The following is a 22,097-nucleotide window of genomic DNA, read 5'->3' as shown; positions in this document are numbered from 1 at the left end:
TTGAGGGGAGAGAAAGCAGAGCAGGGCACTGTGCCCTGCGGCCCTTGCAATTTCATTCTAGAGCCACACTGTCCGCTAGAATTTTCTGTGCCGATGGAAATGTTCCGTGATATTTGCTGTCTGGTACCGAAGCCATGGGCACATGTGCTTGCCGGGTGTTTGATTTGGGGCTAGTGTGAGTGAGGAGCTGACTTATTCATTTTAGTTACAGTTAAATAGCCCCATGTGGTTGGTGGCTACTTACGGAACAGCGCAGCGCAGAGGATTTGATGATAGGGACTCTTTTTGTTTTTGTTTTTTTGCTTTTTAGGAGCCACACCTGCAGCATATGGAAGTTCCCAGGCTAGGGGTCGAATTGGCTACAGCTGCCGGCCTGCACCACAGCCACAGCAACGCGTGATCTGAGCCGAGACTGTGACCTACACCACAGCTCGCGGCAACGCCGGATCCTTAATCCACTGTGCGCAGCCAGGAATTGAACCCACATCCTCATGGACCCTAGTCAGATTTGTTTCTGCTGAGCTGCAATGGGAACACCTGATGACAGAGACTTCAATGTCTGGACCAGTACTCCCACACAGGGCTCCCTGCCTGGCTTTGGACCGCCGTCATTCCATCTCCTGCTCTTCAAAAAGGTAAGAATTTGGAGGGACGATCCATCCCCCACTCCAAATAGCCCTTTGTGCACCCCCTTCCTCCATATCCCTCTCTGTCCCTACATCCCAAGGCTTCCCTGGAAGAGCCCAGAGATTTCTCTGCGGGGAGACAAAATCGAGACAGTTTGGAACTTACTGCCAAGAAGAAGCATGAAAACATGTCCCAGGAGCATGAAATATAAAGGGATGAGCAGGCTGTAAAGAGTGGCATTTCCACTCTTGTTTGCTGCTATGCAAAAAATACATATGCTATTAAGGAGTTGACATCTCTTTTCTTAGATTAGGGCGTTATTATAACTTTTCTTAGATGTGATAACAGTGTGTGTTATTTTTGGAGATGCATGCTGGAGGACTTAGGGGCAATGTGCCACGAGGCACTATCAGTGTGTATGTGGACATACGCATACCTGTGGGTATATGAGCACTCAAACTCCAAGACAGATGTGTATGTACACACATACGTAAATCACACACACATAGATAAATACAAAGATTAGACAGACTGGATAGACAGATAATAGCTAGTTACTTACATAGATACATAAATATATTAGATGATAGCTAGAAAGACACAAAGATACATGAATTAGGTAGATAGAGGCAAACTGTTTATACTTGTTTTGTTTTTAGTTTGTTTTAGGGCTGCACCCATGGCATATGGAGGTTCCCAGGCTAGGCGTCAAATCAGAGTTGTAGCTACCAGCCTACACCACAGCCACAGCAACGCCAGATCTCAGCCGTGTCTGCGATCTACACCACAGCTCATGGCAATGCCGGATCCTTTAGCCCACTGAGCGAGGCCAGGGATCGAACCCACAGCCTCATGGTTCCTCATCGGATTTGTTTTCGCTGCGCCACAACAGGAACTCCTATGATTTCTGAATCTAGTAGCAAACTATAGAAATGATCCCTGAAATGATCCTTTATAATTGTTAAAGCGAAGGCTGGGAGTACAATTGCTCATAGGAAAAACGTGATGGACAACAAAATTACTGCTAATTTTAAAAGCATTTTTATTAGTGCCAACTGGAAGCCTCTTAAGGCCAATGTGAGAAGCAGGTGGGCACGGCTTCTCCAAGCAGGTGACACACAGGAGGGGCAAGGTCCACAGGCAGGAGGAGACACAGGAAGGAGGACAGAGCACCGCTCGGCTTGGGCAGGCGGTATCAGATGCTCCCCACCCCATCTCCTTTCCACTCCGAACCTTCTCCCTCATCCCAGGCCCCGCAGTGGGGAGCCAAGCCAGAGCAAGGCCTGAGGGGCACCAAGACTGGCGATGGAGGCAGGGGAAGGAAGGGCAAGGATGGCAAGGCAGCACCGAATCCAGAGAGCTCAGCTGTGGGGGGCAGGCAGCCTGTAGGGATGAAGGGGGTGACCCTGGGCTTGTGGCTGCCATTCCACCCCTCAAAGTCAACGGCAGGGAGAGGGCCAGACGTTGGTTCTCTACCCTGGGCGTACACTTGAATCCCAATCCCACCCCCTCTTGCTGCTATGCTGTCAATGGTAGTATAGACTCAAGGGGTGCTCGTCTCCTCAGTTTTGTGGGCTGTGCAGGGAATGAGGAAAGCTGCATTGTGGGGCTCCTTTGATGACCCCAACTGGAGAGCCAAGCCCTCCTGTGGGTCAAGGAGTTGGTTCGCCTTCCCACACCTGCAGGCGTGAGGCCTGGCCTGAATTCTTACCCCAGCAGGGCTGGAGACAGGCTTGTGGTGGGGCATCTGATGCTGTCCCCCAGCACAACGGATGGCTGGAGAGCCCCAAGGATTCCAGGGCGGGCAGGACTGCTGTGGACACACTGCCAGGGGACTGCTAGAAAAGCAAGAGGAAACCCTCAGCTGCCAGTGAGGCCACCTGTTTAGCACAACTGGGAGCCCAGGGCTGCACACGCACCCCCCGCCCCCCACACCGCAGGCTGTATCCCGAACAACTCCAGAGGGAGCCATTCACATAGTTGACTAGGAGGATGGCACTGTGTGAAAGCCTGCCCTGTGAGGGCCCAGGGGAGTCATGACTTCGAGATGGGGCCTTCCCTGGAAATGGGGAGAGCAGTGATCCTTTCATCTTCCCAGGCCATGCCCCCCTTCCTGGATACCTGTGCAGAGATGACCCCTGGGGAAGCACTTGGTAGACTCGCACCCTGGGCCGCACCTACGAGGTAAGGGTGGATCCGCTCAGAGGAAGGAAAGGGGTCTGGGGAGAAAGGAGTGGTGGTGAGAGGCAGGGAGGTTCCAGGAAACAACCACCTCTGGGAGGAAAGCGATGCTGCAACCCTAAACTGCCCTCCTCCCCAAGGCAGGCTCTTGGGAGATGAGGGAAGAAGGATTAGGAATTCCCATCGTGGCTCAGTGGGTTAAGAAGCTGGCTAGCATCCATGAGGATGCGGGTTTGATCCCTGGCCTTGCTCAGTGGGTTAAGGATTCTGCTTGGCTGTGGCTATGGCTGGCAACACAAGCTCCAATCCTACCCCTAGCTTGGGAACTTCCATATGTTGCAGGAGTGGCCCTAAAAAAAAAGCAAAAAAAAAAAAAAAAAAAAAGATTAAACCCCAGGAATAGTAAATTGGGAACAGTGAAGAGCAGGGATTGTGTGTAGCCCAGCATTTAACACAGGATCTCATGCTTGGGAAGCACTGAGGATTTGGTGGACAGATGGATGGATGGATCAAAGGAAGAGAGGATAGGTGAGTGGAGTGGATGGATGGGCAGAGAAATCACCTGGAAACTGCATTTCCCACTTGAGCTTCTCTTGGCGGCGCCATTTGGCTCTTCGGTTGGAAAACCAGATCTGAGGGAGGCAGAAGCAGCAGAGCTGGCTGGGCGTTCCAGTACCCAGCGCCTACTGTTCTCACCGGACCTGGACCCAGAGGGCGTTCCTCAGACCTGATGCCCACCCCTCCTGCTCTGTGCCTCCTCAGCCCAGAGGCTTGGAGGGGGGAGGAAAGGAGAGCGATCCGCAGATGGGGAATCAGGAGGCTCTTGTCTCATTTCTGCTCCAAACAAATCTGTCCCCACCTTCTTGGCCCTGCTCCCCCTCAGCGGAACCCAAAGCCTTCCCGGCCCGTCCTTGTGATTGGCACATGCTCACCCTCACCGTGTCCTCGGGCAGAGAGGTGGCAGCAGCCAGCTTTCCCCGGGCCACTGAATCAGGATACTGGCCACGCTGGAACTCTGCAGAGAGGGAAGCTCACACAGCAAAGGCGCGGGGCGAGGAGCAAGACCCGTCTCCCCCGAAGGCCCCCCTGCCCACCTGCAATGCGATGCACAGCCTTCCTCTGGAGGCGGGGCCACCCACAGCCTCCAGCTCTCAGCCTTGGCCCACAGGTCTCAGGGCCGTTGCCTGCATGCGTCCCACCAAGCACCCTCTGGCCCCCTGTCCACCCCAGCCCTGCAACCTTTCTCCAGTGCCTCAGCTTGGCCTGGGGAGAAGATAGTCCGATTCCGGTGGCTGGTCCCTGGGTGGGGACCCCGGGGAGCCTCAGAGCCACTATGCAGAGTTGGAGGAACTGGAGCCAAAACAGCTGCAAGGGGAGACAGTGGCTGGTGGGTATTTGTGGTGGTGATTCCTCTGGTCAAATGGGGTCCCTGGGTCCCTGGGTCCTGGGGTATGGGCAGGGGACAGCATGGATGTAAGAGCAGGGCTGCACTGCTGGGGTTCACAGCAGGGGCACTCATAGGAGGCACACTCAGGGTTATGGTGGGTGCAAGCTTAATATTTTGCGGGGAGACAGCTTCAAGCTTGGTCCAGTTCTGCGTGATCCCACAGACATGAAGAGCGCTCTGAGAGGCTGTGAAAGAGGCAGAGGGTGTGGAGGACTCCGTCCTGCCTCCTCCTCAGCAGATCCTGTGAATCTAGGGCCTGTGGGAGCTGGCTTCTGTGCCAGGACCTGCCAGCTCCTAGCTGGTGACCTTGGATAAGTCACTTCCCCTCCACTGAGGCTGTTTTCTCCTGCCAGGAGAGAATAAGACTCCCTGCCAGGTCCTCTTTTGTGGTGAGGGTGTCCCAGGGAAAGAACAAGAAAGGAGTTTGATCAGTCTCTGGCCCAGGAATTTCCACATGCCCTGCTCATGGCCAAAAAAATAAAGGAGTTTGAGGAGCTCCCATCGTGACTCAGCGGAAACAAATCCGATCAGCAACCATGAGGTTGCAGGTTCCATCCCTGGCCTCGCTCAGTGGTTAAGGATCCTGCATTGCCGTGAGCTGTGGTGTAGGCTGAAGATGCAGCTCAGATCCCGAGTTGCTGTGGCTGTGGCGTAGGCCAGTGGCTGTAGCTCTGATTTGACCCCTAGCCTTAGAACTTCCATATGCTGTGGGTGCGGCCCTAAAAAGAAAAAAGAAAAAAAAAAAAAAAGAATTTGAGAACTTGTAAAATGCTTAGGTTTGGCTGTGATCACTCCTGGAGACAGCTCCAAGACCCACCTGGCAAATTGAGCTGTGTCCAGGGCAGTCTCTGGTCCTCCTGTAGCCCCCGCAGGACTCGGTTGATAGAGGAGACCTGGGGGTGCGGGGTGTTGAGTGGGGAGACGGTGCACAGCCTCAGGGGTGCATCCCAAGGATGCTCCCAACATCTTTGCTCTCCTTCTGTCCTGGCCCCGCATCCTTCCCAAGGGCTGCCTCCTCTCTCCCCAGTGCTTTCTACTTGAAACTTGTGGGTCAGAAGCGAGCCCCCAGCCTGGAAGGCCCCGCTGCCAAGTACAAAGGGATCTTCTCCCTCCCCAGGCTGCCTGTCTGCCAGCCCCGGGTTCCCGGGTCGGAGAGGGTGGCACTTACACTGGGAGTCTTGTCCTGGGTGCAGAGCCCTTCAGCACAGAGCTGGCGTTGGATCTCCCACGCAAAGAGGGCCGGGCACTCACCCTTCAGCTGGGCAATTCGAGCCACCACGGGGGGTGTGGCCAGGCGTGGCTTGCTTCCCCCAATCCCCTTGGGCTCTAAGGCACCTGTGCGGTAGTAACGCCCTAGGATCTTGCTCACACAGCCATTAGATACCTGGAGCAGGTAGGAAGCAGGAACAGGTAAGGCTTGATGGACAGAGGGTGAATGTCTCTGGGCCAGAAGAAACAACAAGGCAAAGTGAGACTTGCTGGACCAGGCCACAGGGGCAAGACCAGCCCCAGCCCTGTCTTTGGAAGCCCAAAGGTCCCTATCCCAGCCCTCAGGAGGCTCTTCTAGGAAGCACCCAAAGGCCCTCAGAGGCTGCAACAGCCCCCGACTTGCTGAACAGGGCCCCTTCTCCCTGCTTCTTGCCCCCATCCCTGGACGAGGTTCCCAGCAGGCTACCTTAAGTCTCCGTGAGATGTCGCAGGGCCGCATCCCGCTGACCGCCAGCCGCACGATCTGCTGCCGCGTGTCCAGGGGCAGGGGCCGACCATTCACAAAGAGCCCGCCCAGCTGATTCACGCTGCTGATCCCTGGCCATGAGAAGGAGGCATCTGCATGCCAGTATCCCCGCTCCCCTGCCCACCTGTGGCAGGGAGGACCCTCCAGCCTGGCTTGCCACCATGGAGAAAGCCTATGGAGCTGTTCCCCTTCTGCTCTCAGGGTCCCCCAAATACACCTCTTGCTTTGGGAGCTGGCTATTGGGTGAGCCTTTGTTCCTTGGCCATATGCACGGACCCTCGTGATCTAAGGCAAGAGGAGTGGAGCAGGGAGTGGGGGGACTGGATGGAGCTCCGGCAGAACGCTGGCCAAGGGCAGGTGCAACCCTGCAGATGGGAGCAGGGCCCTGAGACCTTCCCTCCCTCCTTGCTGTTCACCTTACCGTCCTGCGGCATGCTCTAGGCCCAGCCTCCTCACAGAAGGGCGGGAGCTGGAGACAGGGGAGGGGCCTTCCTCCTGGGAGCTCCTTCCTTGGTCCTGGGGCTGGGCCTGCAAAAATCGAGGCATCTTAGGGTGAAGTCTCTCGCTTACAGTGGTCTTAGGATATAATGTTTTGTGCTCGAGGATAAGGTTTCTGAGATGAATTCAAGCATCACAGGACCAGCAGAGGATAAGGGCCTGAAAGGTGTCAGGGAGATGCCCAAATGGACCCCTGTCACCTTGACCCCTCAAAAGCCTTAGTAGCCGCTGGGTGATACACTTGGACCAGAGCTCCTGCCTGCTGAGTTCAGGCTCAGCAGGGTCAACACCGACACTGAGGATGTTCTGAGCCAGAGAGGGCACCGGAGTCAGGCTGGGCCATGTTCAAGGCTCTGCTTTCATTCTCCTGCAGCCCTGAGGTGATGTCTCTAAACCACCTTCCTTCAGAGCCCCTCGTGGGAGACCTTGCTCTGGCTTTTTATGCTCTCCAGCAAGGTCTGGGGCAACACGGGGCTCAGCCCTCCCTCAGCCATTGAGGCTCTGGCCTCACCCGTTGGAAATAAGATGAACCAGCCTAAAGCCCTGGCTTCTCCCAGAATACACAGCTCTTAACCACATCTCACCTACTGAGATGGTTGTTTCCTGTTAACTCCGAGAGTTCTAGATGTCCTACTCTCAGAAGCCACCTCTCTGGGACCAGACGCTCATTCCTTCCATATTTACCAAAGGCATGTGGTTTTTTTGTTTGTTTGTTTGTTTAGGGCCGCACCCAGGCCAAGGGTAGAATCGGAACTGTAGCTGCCAGCCTACACCACAGCCATAGCCACGCAATGCCAGATCCAAGCTGTGTGTGTGACCTACACCACAGCTCACAGGATCCTTAGCCTACCGAGTGAGGCCAGGGATCGAACCCACATCCTCATGGATACCTGTTGGCTTCTTTACTGCTAAGCTGCAACAGGAACTCCTACCAAAGGGAGGGAGGGGGGAGTGGGAGAGAGCTGTCTCTGACCTGCCTAGAAGCCAGTGTGAGCTCCGGGCCACCAGGGACACCAGTCACCAGCCACCATGTGGCTTTCATCAGCTAGTAATGGGAGGTAAGGCCACGTCCTTTCATGTCTGACCCCCAGCAGGACTGCAGGTCACCCCAGAGACGTTTCCTGTAATAACCACACCATCTCAGCTCAGGAACCTAATCTGCAATTATTTACTGAATAAGATATTAATTGTGAGCATACAGCTGGCTGTTCAGGATGAAGGGAATTTAAAAGAAAGGGAACAAGATTTTTGCCCTCCAAGAGATTACAGTGCAGCCAGGGAGAGAGGACTGGCACAGGGGAACAACAGGGAACTCACAAAGAGCATGGCATCCAGAGCTACCTGATCCATTCGGGGAGCTAAATGGGTTTTGATTCACTCCTCCCTAGGCAATCAGAGACACGTGCCCCTCCAAACTCTCATCTTTCCTGAAAGGCAAGAAGGAAGGCAAAGATTTCCCCAAAGAGAAATCTGAGGCTTAGGTTGGGGTTCCCATAAATCAGGGACCACCCAGAGAATGGGTTTGGAAGCTCAAGGAGGTTTAGAAGCCTGTCCGTCCTCAGAAGCTAAAATTTCCAGCTTCTAACCCAAGGCTCACTCTCTCTCCATCTCCCTCTCTCTGCCTCCATGCCTGCTACACTTTTGTGTAATTGCCACCAAAGCAATGGAAAGAGGAAAGCCAAGCTAGGGATGTAAAGGGCTATGCCAGGACAGTGGGGACAGGTGGAAGCTCAGAAAATCATCCAAACCCCGAATCCTTGATAGGAGTGTGGCCCCACTGAGGGACCAGAGCTCAGAGGAGCTGTGGGGACGCAGGTTCCATATCCAAACCTAAATCTCCTCCAAACCTAAAATCATTATGCCCCGACTCACAGACAGAAACCCCGTTCCCAGGGACCACACCACACATTTCCAACATTCATATTCACTTGTCTGGTCCTCACAGACGGGAGAAGGAGAGAGCGCGAGAGGGTAGTGGCTGCAAAGACAAAGGAGAGGGGTTGGCTGGGCCACACAAAGACATGGAGCCAGCATGGGACGCAGAGCAGACAATGAGCCTGCAGGTAAGCTACCTGTGCGCAGGCAAGGAGGTGAGAGCTTCAGTGGGAGGGTCCCAGTCTCCTATGCTGGGCTCCTGAGACCCCTGCTGGCTCCAGGGATGCTGGTGGTCTGGTCCTGGGGACAGCTTCTGCTCTGCTCCTGCTTCAGTCCTGCCAGGGGGTCCAGAGCTACAGGGAGCCCGAGCTCAGGAGCAGAGGGCAGCCTTCTGGGAGCAGCCGGTGATGTCACAGGCCATGAGCAGAGGAGAGAGGAGGAGGGAGGTGTGCATGGGGCTGCCTGCCACTGGCCCTGAGACAGGGCAAACCGCAGCCAGGGACCCACTGTGTCCCTCCACGGGAAGTCCCCCGAGCCCACCTTGCGTCTGCCTGCCACCCTGAAGCAGGTAAAGGACCACTCTCATGCAGGCCCCCTCAGGGGTCATTACTCTGGAAGGGATGGGGAATAAGGAAGGTGGGGAATTTCAAGCTATGTCTCCAAGGCTTTGAATGCACAGAAGCCCAAGTGTGACTTCCGGAACCACGGACACAACGTCCCAGGCTGAATGCATATGCCTGGGTTCTGGATCAGCTCCTGGGTCTTAGGTGTATTGCCATCAAGGGTAAACAGGTTTATAGCCCAACACCTAAATAGTGGCCAAGTTGGCTTGTGAATCTCTGAAAAGAAGAAGATGCATTTAGAAGAGGGGGTCCCATAGCACCAACTCTTTAAACACAGTATCCTCACCGCACCTCCACTGGCTCCTTGACTAAGAAGATGCCCAGAGTGAGTTCTTGCCTGGGAATTTGGGGGTCTCTGGACTTCAGAAGACTAGCAACAGGGGTGATGGATGGAGTGAGCCTCTGAGGGGAGTTAGGATGCTGAGAGTGGGGTATTTATGAGGTGTGCAGCCTGGTTTTCATTCTTCCATCTAGATTTCTCAGGCTCCATTCCACTGGGGACTTGGTACTTTTAGGCTCTAAGTTATGAATGACCCTCCTGCTCCCACAAAGGACACCGCAGGTTATCTGGATCATTGTTGGGATGGAGGGGCCAGTAGCTGGAAGGGAAACAAACCCCCCAGCGCATGGAAACTTTATTGTCACCGTGGTCTTGAGCAGATTCCTTGTGAAGGAGCCAACATGATCAGTCCTTTGGGTCCATCCCATACCTTGGATGCTGTGAAACCCTCTCAGAGGTGTGGTGCTCTAAGACTAGACTCAGAGCTGGGAAGAATAGGTTTCACTGGTAAATGCTTTGGTTTGAGGGGCAGGGGCGAGGATGTTGTCTGTGCAGCTGGATCCTAGGGTTGGGAACTCTTATTCTCAAAGCAGGGCCAAATGCATCACAGAAGTGGGTTTTCTACCTTCCCCTGGCCACTACTGCCCTTCTCTTCCAGCCTCCTCCAGTATCCTCAGACCAGCCTGGAGCCCTGGGGCACGGGGGAGACCGCAGCAGGTGCTTTCAGCACCAGGGGCAGGACAGCACATGCCCTAATGGCTATGGAGCCCATTCGGTCCCAGGGCAGGTGGGAACGCTGGTCACTCCACTCAGCCATGCCTGGGTGCCTGGAGATCCCCAGGAAGGCCTGTGGTAGCCCTCATCTTAGTCCTCCTTTCCTGCCTCATCCCTTTCTCCTGATTTGCCCCTGCACCTGAGGACCAAAGGCTCCATGTCCGGACCCACTATTCTCATAGACAGCTGCGTGAGGGTGGAGACAGGGGTGTCAGGGGGAGAAGGGACAAGCCCTGGCAGATGGTGGTGGCAGCGATTTCCCCCATAAACTACCCTCTCCCCCCGCCTTTACAACACACTCGTGGGTCTGAACAAACAGAGGCTTTCGACCCAGAGGTGATGGGGGGAGGGAAAAGAGAGGAAGGGCCCTAGCAGGGGGGCCTAGCCAGCCCAAAGCTTAGCCACTCAGCCCTCTGCCCAACGCGCCAGACTGTTTGAGGAGCAAATATCTGCCTTCACTGTCTGATTCTCTCTGCCTCCCCCACTGGGCTTGGGGCTAATTGTCCCTCATTAGCTGGGTCCAGGCCCCAGGCTGCGGCCAGCTCCTGCCATCTGCTCACAATTATACATTAACTCAGAGGTCTTGCCACCCGCCAGCCAGGCTGTGCGCCCCTCTCCAGGCTGGCCTTGGCCATTCCTGCTTGTCCCTCACCCTGTTGTAGAGCCCTGACCACTGGCTTCTTCCGCCCTTTGGAGCCCCTGGTATAAAGCCCTGTGGCTATGGAAAAAGATCTGTCCTCAGGAGAGGCGGCTGGAGTTCCCCTGCCCTCCTCACGGGGCCAGCAGGCATGACAAGCCCGTGCGTAAAGCTGGAAAAGGCAGGGCGCAGCCCGTGCAGAGACCGGCGCTTTGCTCTGACATCTCACCTCCGGCTTTGGGCACTCTATAGGGACGGTGACACCAGTTCCAGACTATTTCTACCCCTCCCTGTGGCACCTCTTAGCAGGCTGTGGGTTCTGGCTCCCATCTTCCGTCTCTGCAGCAAGCCCTATCTCCTGCCTGCCCTCAGCTTTCCAGAGCGCACCAGCCACCTCACCAAAATCACTCTCTGGCGACGCGTGCCTCTGAGCTTAAAGTCGTAGTAGTTTCCCAGCTAGAAAAACACGGGGAATCTTCACGTTCCTTGGAAATTCGTCAGCTTGGTGCTGAAGTTGCAAGCCCCGCACCGCCAAAGCTCAAAGCTGCCAGCCACCCTCGTCTCCCAGCCCGGATCCTGCTCGAAGACCCGCAGATCCCTGCGCTTTTCAGCTCTGCTTCTGGACGCTGGCTACACGGCTCCCTCCCTCCGAATGTGCTGGGAGGGGAGTGAAGACCATTTCCTCCCAATTAGCTTTAAACTGGGGACACAGAAAATGTCCCTCTTTTCCCTCTTTTTCACGGAGAGCACCTAACCTCTGAGCTCAGCCCTCGCCAGGTTTCTTGCAGGGACTAGACTTTGCCGGGCGGGATGGCGAGTCTGCGCTCCTCGGAGAACCCCCAGCAGAGCTGGGGGGCTCCGGGGCTAGAGCCAAGGGCTCGAGGGGTCCAGGCGGCGAAACCCGTGGGGATGGGGGGAAGGGCAGGCGATCAGCGGACGCTCTTCCGGCCCCCGGTGGAGAGCGAGTCCTTGGATCTGCAAGCGCATCGGCCCTGCCCGAGGGGAAGGGGCTGCGTCCGGACAGGGGTTACCAGACCAGCCAGGTGCCCCGAAGTGCCTTCTGTTCCCTGGAGATGGGAGCAGCTCTGCGCTCTGCAAAGGTTCCCCACTCCATCCCGCCCCACTGTGCATGGGCTGGAGGATCTGGGGAGGCAAGCAGCAGTGCATTTTTAAAATCCATTTTATATTAATAAGCTTTATTTTTGGCACAGCCTTAGCTTTACAGAGGTCCTCCTATTATGAACAGCTTTCAGTAGTATTTGTTATAATTAATGAACCAGTGTGGTTATGCTATTATGAACTAAAGTGCCAACTTTATTTCACTTCCTCAGATTTTCCCCTAATGTCCTCTTTCTCCAAGACCCTGTCAAGACACTACATTTAGTCGCTAGGTAGTCTGAGGCTCCTCTTGGCTGGGGTAGTTTCTCATGTTTTTCTTATTTTTGATAACTTTGCACATTTCGAGGAATCAGATGTTTTGTAGAATGCCTCTCACCTGGGATTTGTTTGATGTTTTTCTCATGAGTAGCCTGGGCTTATAGGATGGAGAAAGGTGAAGCGCCGCTCTCAATGAGTCTCATTAGGGGTCCGTGCTGTCAACAGGACTTACCTCTGTTGACACTGACTTTGATCACCTGGCTGAAGTAGTGTTTACTGGGTTTTTCCCCTGAGGTTACTTTTTCCCCTCCTTCCCATACAATGCTTTTCCAAAGGCATCCTGTATACAGCTCATACTTAAGGAAGGGGGGGTTATGCTTCACCCACCTGAGGGTGAAGTGTCTACACTGACTTTGGATTTATTCTGCCCAAGAGATTTTTTACTCCTCTCTCCTTATTTGTTCAATAATTTATGTATACCAATGTGGACTTATGGATACTCGTTTTATTATTTGGATCATTATCTAATATACCACTTTATTTTGTTGCTCAAGTTGTTCTAGCTTTGGCCAATGGGAGCTCTTTCTATATATATATATATATATATATATATAAAACAATTTTTTTCCCATTATAGCTGGTTTACAGTGTTCTGTCAATTTCCTACTGTACAGCATGGTGACCCAGTTACACATACATGTACACATTCTTTTTTCTCACATTTTATGCTCCATCATAAGTGACCAGACCTAGTTCCCTGTGCTACACAGCAGGATCTCATTGCTAATCCATTCCAAAGGCAATAGCCTGAATCTATTAACCCCAAGCATCCCATCCATCCCACTCCCTCCCCCTCCCCCTTGGCAACCACAAGTCTATTCTCCAAGTCCAACAGGAGCTCTTTCAGTTGGCTCCTGAGTCCCTTTGGCATGCCTTTGTTTTCATGGGGTTTGGGGGGTGTGTGTGTGTGTGTGTGTGTGTGTGTGTGTGTGTGTGTGTGTGTGTGTTTGAGCATCCCCTTACTCATCTTGCATATTTCCTGCCCCAGTCCTAGAGTCAGCCATTTCTCCAAGGAGCTGTGGTATGTTTTGTCAGAAAGTGGCACCAGAAACAAAGATCTGGGCACCAGGTATACTTACTGCTCCTGGTGTGGCAGTGCTTTTGGATTCTCTCAACTGACAGAGCAAAGAAATATGCGTGTGTTCCAATCCTTGCCTAGAGACCTATCTGTAAATAGTTCTATATGTAACCCTTTGTATGTATATTAACCTGAACAGGAGTTCATATTGATGTCTCCAACTCCAACCCACTCTCACATGAATCATTCTCCTTTCCTACCTGGCTTAAATGTAAACTCTGTACAATGTATTTCACCTTTCGTCTTACAGACTCCACTCAGTTCCGAAGTTTCTTGAGTCAGCACCCTTTTCTCCACTCCCTTCACTGAAGCTGTTTCATATGTTTGTAATATAGTTAAATTATTTAGTTACACTCTGCATTTTATCTTGGGATCCCCTGACCTCTACACAGTTTTTTAAATGTGTACACCTTCAGGTTCACTCTTTGTGCTGTAAAGGTCTATAGGTTTGGATAAATATGTAATGTTTTGCATGCACAAGCACCGTATTACACAGAGTTGTTTCACAGCCCTAAGAGATCCCAGTGCTTCACTCAGTCAACCCTCCTCCCCACCCCCCTCCTCCCTCCCCCCCTGGTAACTACTGATCTTTTTCCCATCACTACAGTTTTGCTTTTTCCAGAATGTTATAGAATGCCATCATATAGTCTGTCGTCTTTTCAGACTGGTTTCTTTCACTTAATAATATGCACCTAAGATTCTTAAGATTCCATCCTATCTTTCCAGGACTTGAGAGCTCATTTCTTTTGAGGTATGAAGGAGAGTACATTGTCTGGATGAACCACAGTTGATTTATCCATTCACCTAGCGACATCTTGGTTGCTTCCTAGTTTTGGCAATGATGCCTAAAACTGCTGTGAGCATCCATGTACAGGTTTTTGCATGAATATAAGTTTTCAACTCCTTTGAGTAAATAACAAGACGCACGGTTGACTCATACGGTAAGAGTACGTTTAGTTTTGTAAAAACAAAACAAAACAAAACACCAAAAAAACCCCTTAAAAAACCCCACACCAAACTGTCTTCTAATGTGGCTGTACCATTTTGCATACCCACCAGCAATGCATGAGAATTCCTGTTACTCTACATCCCCGCTAGCAGTTAGCGTTGTCAGTGTTTTGGATTTTGGCTGTTCTAAGAGGTGTGTTGTGGTCTATCCTGGTTATTTTAATTTGCATTCCCCTAATGACATAAGATGTGGATAATCTTGTCATATGCTTATTTGCCATCTGTATATCTTTTATGGTGAGGTGTCTGTTAAGGTCTTTGATCCATTTTTTAATCAGCTGTTTGTTTTCTTATTGTTCTAAGAGTTCTTTTTATATGTTGGATAACATTCCTTTGTCAGATATGGTTTTTGAAAATATTTTCTCCTGGTCTGTCTTCTAATTCTCTTCACATTGTCTTTTGGAGAGCAGAAGTTTTGTTTGTTTGGGTTTTTTTTTTTTTTTTTTTTGTCTTTTTAGGGCCACACCTTCAGCATATGGAGGTTCCCAGGCTAGAGGTCTAATTGGAGCTGTAGGCGCTGGCCTACACCACAGCCACAGCAACGCAGGATCCAAGCCACATCTGACACCTACACCACAGCTCACGGCAACACTGGATCCTTAACACACTGAGCAAGGCCAGGGATCGAGCCCACACCTTCATGGTTCCTGGTTGGATTCGTTAACCACTGAGCCATGATGTGAACTCCTGATTAATTTTTAAAGGTTGGGAGTTCCCGTCGTGGCGCAGTGGTTAACGAATCCGACTAGGAACCATGAGGTTGCGGGTTCGATCCCTGCCCTTGCTCGGTGGGTTAACGATCCGGCGTTGCCGTGAGCTGTGGTGTAGGTTGCAGACGCGGCTCGGATCCCGCGTTGCTGTGGCTCTGGCGTAGGCCGGTGGCTACAGCTCCGATTCGACCCCTAGCCTGGGAACCTCCATATGCCGCAGGAGCGGCCCAAGAAATAGCAACAACAACAACAACAAAAAAGACAAAAAAAAAAAAAATTTTAAAGGTTGAACCAGTTTTGCATACTTGGAATAAACTCCCTGGTTCATTGTGTATAATTCCTTTTATACGTTGTTAGATATAATTTACTAATATTTTGTTGAGTTTTTCATCTATGTCCATGAAACATACTGGTGTTCAGGTTTTCTTTCTTACAATGTCTTTATCTCTTTTGGTAGTAGGGTAATTAATATTGGTCTCATAAAATGAGTTCAGAAGTGCTCCCTCAGGCAGCCTGCTTTGAGAGTGAGGACCGGGTTTATCAAGCAAATGTAACTCAGGCTGAGAGACACACAAAGCTCAGTCCTGTACAACATCCAGGACAGTATAACTCAGGAATTAATAGTAGGATCTTTAAGGCCAACAAACCTCAGTTCCTCCCATGCCATATACATGATCTTAGGCCAGTTAACTGCTAATTTAACAAATAATTAGTGAACACCTACTATGTACCAGACCCTGGGATAACAGCAGTGAATAAAAAGAAAAATCCTAGCCCCCTTGAAGCTTACTCTTTTTTTGGCTAGCATTTTTTTGGTTTTGGTTTTGTTTGGGCCATGCTCATGGCATGTGGAAGTTCGGGGGCCAGGGAACGAACTTTTGCCACAGCAGCCACCCTCGAGCCACAGCAGTGACAACGCTGGATCCAAAACCTGCTTCGCCTCAAAAGAACTCCTAGGCTTACATTTTTGAACTTTCTGTGCTTCAGTTTTCCCTGTCTACAGCATATGACTATAACAGTACTTGCCTCATAGGATCATTGTATTATGTAACTGAATATATGGACTGAACCCTCTATGTAAGTATTATAATTGTTGTTAATATTATTATTGCTACTGTTTATGTGCCAACAAGAAATGTTATTATCTATTGACTGCGTTCCCCAGTTCCAGTCTGGGACATTCCCAGACCCACTCTTGCTGCCCCCGTTCTGTACTCCTGTCATTTCTGTTTCTCTGCTTCTTCAATTGACCCCCTGGATCTCTGGGCTCATTAAGCCCATTACATGAAACTCTTTCTCTGACCTTACTGGGAGATAGTTGTAAGCCTATTATATGAAACTCTCTGACCTTACCGGGAGATAGTTGGGTGGCTATCCTTCCGTTGTTTTTTGAAATATACATACACTTCTGCATTTTTTTGAAAGGGAAGGTGATGAGGCACGTGAGCCGTCGGTGATCCAAGGTCTTTGCCTGTCTGCTTTTTGAAGCTTATGGGATCTTGGCCTTGGTCTCATTCTAGAATGAAAGTGGACTGTGCTGTTTTTAATTTAGTCTAGTCATCACTGAAACTAAGTATGTAACAGGTCCTATGTAGGAAAGCTCAGTGCTTCAGCTTGGGTAACTTTCCACTGTTTAGCAAGAGGCAAAGGCAATGAGGAAAAAGCTCCCTCCCTGAGGATAAAGATCTCACCTCTGTCCCAGGAATCCAGAGCTCTTTCTCTTTACTGTGCCCATGGGGGCCCCCAAAGCAGCATCTGTTCAGCCCAACAGAAATCACTATACTACCCAAAGGACAAGCTATGTAAACACCGGTAATACAAACCAAGTTTCATTACTGTCTCTGGTTTGGCACCATCAAACTCAATAACCAGACTTTGAATGGTCCATGTCCCGGGTTTCATCCTCAGCCCAGCTGGCATCCTTTCCACCACTAACCCTTGGGTTCCGAGCTACAGCTGCAGGCCTACACCACAGTCACAGCAACACAGGATCCAAGCCTCATCTTCAACCTACACCACGGCTCACGGCAACACTGGGTCCTTAACCCACTGAGCGAGGCCAGGGATTGAACCCACAACCTTGTGGTTCCTAGTTGGATTCGTTTCCACTGTGACACAACAGGAGCTCCTGTGCACATGCTTTCTAAAAATATTCTTTTCCAAGAAAAAAAAAAAATTCTTTTCCATCATGATTTACCATAGGATATTTGAATACAGTTCCATGTGCTACTCTTGTTCTTACGTTCTCAAATTCCACCACTTGAAATCAATTACTTTCAGCCTTCCCTTGGCCGTTTCACATTTCTCTCTCTCTCTCTCTCTCTCCCTCTCTCTCTCTCTCTCTCTCTCTCTCTCTCTCTCTCTGCCTTTTTTTTTTTCCTGGGAGGGGGGGGAAGCGCCACGCTAATGTTTCATGGAAGCATCTGTTTACTCTGATTCTCTTTTCTCCCACTACCCGGCACGTGGACGGTTCAACGAAGCCCTGACTTTTTCCACACACTATGCTGGTTTCTCTTCAGTCTCCAGGTACTTGGAGTTCTTTCCCTTCGTTTTCTTTCTATTTCTTGACATTCATTGTCTAATAATAATTATTCCAATCAAATTTAATGTCTAATAATAATTATTCCAATCAAGCGTTGACGGGACCGCTGGCTAGAGCAGCTGGACCTCAGCGGCGGGGATAAGCCACTTGGGAGCCTGGGGTGATTAAGGCGGGCCCCGCAGGGTCTGCACGCGGGCTCCCCCTGCAGCCTGCCTAGTGCTCTGCGTTTGGTATCACACCAAGCATGATAGGAATTGTCCTTTAAGTCAGGCTTCCTTCATCACCTCTCCCCTGAAAGTTCGAGAAGTGTGACTGGTAGGAGTCAGCGTCCGACCAGCATCAGGACAGCAGGGGCAAAGGATCAGGGCAGCATCAGGTCAGAAGGGGCAAAGGAGATGAGGATTTCAGAGACTTGGCAGCTGTGAGTGCTTCCTGGAGGGAGCAGATATTGGGAGGATACTGGCTTAGAAGTGGAACTGGGGCCTCAGAGCCCTGGCACAAAGACACGCTCTGGGGGGTTCCTCTGTGGCCCAGCGGTTTATGGATCCAGCATTGTCACTGCAGCGGCTGGGGTCTGCAGTGGCTCAGGTTTGACTCTTGACCGGGAACTTCCATATGCCTCCACTGCAGTTGGGAAAACACACAAACAAAAAACAGTTGAGAACCCAACAGAATAAAATCCCATGAGTGTTATTGTCACTGTTAAGGCAGCTGAGTTTGAGAGTAGAATTCTCCTCTTTTTTCAGAAGAAAACAAGGAATTTGCTTTAAAGCAACCAGTAAAAATACCAGTCAAATTATCTAACAGTAATTGCCTGGAGGCACCCAGTAACATAGAAAAAAATTAAAATTCTGTTGGATCAGTAATAAAGAATGGTAATTTTACCTCTAGTATTTTCTTTTCTTTTTACATTGTGGGACATGTATACTACATAAAGCTTACCATTTTAACTTTCTTTTTTGGGGCCTCACCCACTTCATAGAAGCTCCAGGGCCCAGGGACCTACCCACTGTGGTTGCAACCTATGCCACAGCTGTGGCAAGGCCATATCCTTGACCTGTTGCGCCACACAGGAGCGTCCCATGTTAACCTTTTGTTAAGTGTACAATTCAGTGGCATCAAATACATTCACGCTGTTGTATAACCACAGTGCTGATGGAACCTGCGTCCTCTTCGATACTCGGGTTTGTTACTGCTGAGCCACAGTGGGCACTCCAGCAAGGACTATTAAAACAAACTCCTTTCTAAAAATCACTCCCAGGTCTTCCAAAACTTCTCAGATATGTTCAGCTCTGTCTTAACCCCAGGAGCTTAGAAGAGACTCCCACTAATTGCTACTTTGTGGAAACAGAAATTTTCTTGGGAAAGAAAGGCAGTCAAGTCAGAGAAAAGAAAAAAATTGCCCAAGGTGCTAGATAACAGTTTCTGTAGGAGTCACACAGAGAATTGTCACAGTGGTTTGAAACAATGACTCATCTAGCCCAGCATTTGTTTCTGGGACTAAAAAAAAAAAAAAAAAAGGATCATTTGATGGGGAGAAATAAAAGCTGGGTGGGCAAAAGACCTTGTGAGATAAGAAACAATGGGCAGATAAAGTGAATTCTACTCAATGTTACTGAAAGGAAGTCTTTGACAATAGCTTCAGCTTTAGTGGGGGTGGATGGCCTCTTAGATGCTTCCGAAACCATGCCTCATGAACAGACTGATAGAAGGACCAAAAGCTTGAATTTAGGAGTCAAATAGGCCTGGGTTAGAATCCTGTCCTCCTGAGCCTCAGTTTTATTGCCTTTAAAATGGAAATGACATTTCCCCCATGGAATTATTAAAGCAATTTCATGAGAACTGACATTATATTAGAAAAAATCTAGTCCCATGTCTGGACCATTGTAGAGACTGAATAAAAGTAGTGTTTATAATTAAGCACCAATAGAAGGAAAGATGAGGCTTCTTAGTTACCAAAAATGAAGAGCACGTGGCTATGCAGGCACATAGAAGAGATGCACAATAAAGCCAGACTACAGAGTTCCCTGGTGGCCCTGTGGATTAAGGTTCTGGGGTTGTCGCTGCTGTGGCAAGGGTTCAGCCCCTGGCCCAGGAACGTCTGCGTGCCACGGCATAGCCAAAACCCAAAACAAAACAGAACAAAACAAAAACCAGGCTCACCTCAAAGCGGAAAGAGTCTTTTGATATTTTTCTGGGCTGTTGGTTTAGGGTCACCTGGGACTCACCCCGAATCATTCTTTCTCACACAGATGAATGATGATCTGGAGGCTGGAAAGGTGTCACCGTCAATCGTGCTGTCATTGAAGAGAAGCAAGTCGCTGCCTTTCCGGGTGCACTCTGGTGTGTTGGCCAGTAGACAGGGCCAGTGGGACCAAGTGCTACAGATCAGTGGCGTCACTATTACCTGACTATATGATTAGAGCTGAACTTCTAGGCTCTTCTTAACATTGTATGACCAGCACCCTCCCTTAGGAGGCTGGGGGCGGTTTAGCCTCATTAGGAATCAGGGGAATGCACATGGAGGCCACTACGAGATGCGATTGTGCTTCTACCAAAATGACTGGAATTTCAAAAGACTGACAATAGTAAATGCTGGTGAGGATATGGAATAATGAGAACATTCACGTACTTCTGGGGGCAGTCTAAACTGACACTTTGGAAAAAAGTTTGGCTTTATATACCGAAGTGAAAATACTCATAACCTGTACATTCCCCCCAAGAAATGCATGTTCATGAATGTTTATTTATAGTAGCTAAAAACTTGGAACAAGTCCTGTTCCTGACAATATTGCTGTGTATTAAACCACTTCTAACTTAGAGTCATAAAACACCCCCATCTTGTTATGCATGTGGATTCCACGGGTCAGGAGTTGAGAAAGGGCCTAGAGCAGATGGCTTGTCTTCATTCCACAAGGTCTGTGGTTTGTGCTGGGAGACTCAAAGGCTGTGACTCAGTGGTGAGGGGCTGGAGTCATCGAAAGCCTTCTTACTCAGACATCTGGCAGTTGATACCAGCTGCTGGCCGGGAACTCAGCTGGGGCTGGTGCCCAACACCCCTGGATGCAGTGTCTCCATGTGGTAGCTTGGGCGTTCCCCCAGCATGGTGGAGAATGCCAGCATCCCAAAAGCATGTTTTATGAGCTGACTTAAGAAGTCACTTTTGGGAGTTCCCACTGTGGCTCAGTAGTAATGAACCCAACTAGTATCCATGAGGACAAAGTTTCGATCCCTGGCCTCAATGGGTTAAGGATCCGGTGTTGCCGTGGGAGCCGTAGGGTAGGTCACAGAGGTGGCTTGGATCCCGCGTTGCTGTGGCATAGGCGGGCAGCTACCGCTCTCATGCTACCCCTAGCCTGGGAATTTCCATATGCCGAACGTGCAGTCCTAAAAAAAAAACAAAAAAAAGGAGATCCTACTGCAGTGCAGTAGAAATGAATCCGGCAAGTAACCATGAGGTTGCAGGTTCAATCCCTGGCTTTGCTCAGTGGGTTAAGGATCTGGCGTTGCAGTCTGTAGGTTACAGACATGGCTCGGATCTGGCTTGGCTGTGGCTGTGGTGTAGGCTGGCAGCTGTAGCTTCGATTTGACCCCTAGCCAAGGAACCTCCATATGCTGGCGTGGGTTCGGCCATAAAAAGCAAAAGAAAAAAAAAGTCACTTTTGGTGTGCTCTGTTAGTTGAGGAAGAGAAAAGTTCTTCAAGGGGAAGGGGAAAAGTGTCCACCTTTTAATGGGAGGAATGTTGAGGTCACTTTAAAAATCACATGTGTGCTGAGAGATATTTCTGTGGCCATCTTTGGAAAACACAATCTGCCACAAGCCAAATGTCCATCAACAGCAAAATGGGTAAACCTATTGTGGTATAGTCATTATGGTGGAATATTATACAACAATGAAGATGATAGCCAATAGCTACGTGAAATAATATGGATGAATCTTACCAACATAATGTTGGGCAAAAGAAGCCACATGAAGGAATACATATTGTTTCATTGCAGTTATATGTTTTAAAAAACACAAACAAGATTATAGTGTTTCAAGATACATACTTAGAGAAAGCAGCAATTAGAAGGGTGTTTTCTGGGGATGCTGGTCATTCATCTTCTTGACTTGGGTGGTAATTACATTGGGGTTCGTTTTGTGATAAATCATTTAGCTGTACATGTCTGGGGCACTTTCCTGTGTCTTCTATTTCATAAGAAAAAGGGTAAGAAGTTAATCTTGTAGCACCGAGAACTATGTTTATTTAAAAAAGAATTCACTATGAACTTTAGAAACGATACCCAGCAAACCAACAGAACATTAAATTCTGTCTCCAGCTCTAAAAATTCTCCTGGGTTATTTTTAATGTATACATGTCTACTTACCTTGGTGTAATCAATATGCAAAACTATTCTGTGTCCTGGGTTTATATCGCACTATGAAGACATTTTACACACATCTTTTTTTCTTTTCTTTCTTTCTTTCTTTTTTTTTTTTTTTTTTTTTTTTTGGTGCTTTTTAGGGCCCCACTCACGGCACATGGAGGTTCCCAGGCTAGGAGTCTAATTGGAGCTGCGGCTATCGGCCTACACCACAGCTCACGGCAATGCCAGATCCTTAACCCACTGACCAAGGCCAGGGATCGAAGCCACATCCTCCTGG

General features: G+C 50.0%; 1 protein-coding gene across 2 annotated transcripts; it reads right to left on the bottom strand.

Annotated features, from left to right (window-relative positions):
* Positions 1–1,645: 1,645 nt before the first annotated feature.
* On the bottom strand, positions 1,646–19,869 carry PAX4 (paired box 4). 2 transcript variants are annotated; one of them, XM_085005551.1, is made up of 11 exons: positions 19,681–19,869; positions 6,412–6,518; positions 5,931–6,061; positions 5,424–5,639; positions 5,073–5,148; positions 4,048–4,173; positions 3,741–3,823; positions 3,371–3,440; positions 2,749–2,804; positions 2,339–2,465; positions 1,646–2,010 (listed from the first exon to the last, which is right to left on the bottom strand). In XM_085005551.1, exons 2-11 carry the CDS (start codon positions 6,422–6,424, stop codon positions 1,823–1,825), a joined length of 1,086 nt encoding a protein of 361 aa, XP_084861677.1. In that variant the 5' UTR covers positions 6,425–6,518; positions 19,681–19,869; the 3' UTR covers positions 1,646–1,822. The 2 variants fall into 2 exon arrangements, with proteins under 2 accessions (XP_084861677.1, XP_084861678.1); XM_085005552.1 differs by having other exon boundaries at positions 19,616–19,794.
* Positions 19,870–22,097: the final 2,228 nt, after the last annotated feature.

Source organism: Sus scrofa, chromosome 18 (assembly GCF_054392235.1).
Source record: "Sus scrofa isolate SSC_HxYL_T2T_F1_AM1 chromosome 18, Sscrofa_HxYL_maternal_Yorkshire_Landrace_v2.0, whole genome shotgun sequence".
In the NCBI taxonomy this organism is placed as follows: domain Eukaryota; kingdom Metazoa; phylum Chordata; class Mammalia; order Artiodactyla; family Suidae; genus Sus; species Sus scrofa.
This window is presented reverse-complemented; position numbering and strand designations above follow the sequence as displayed.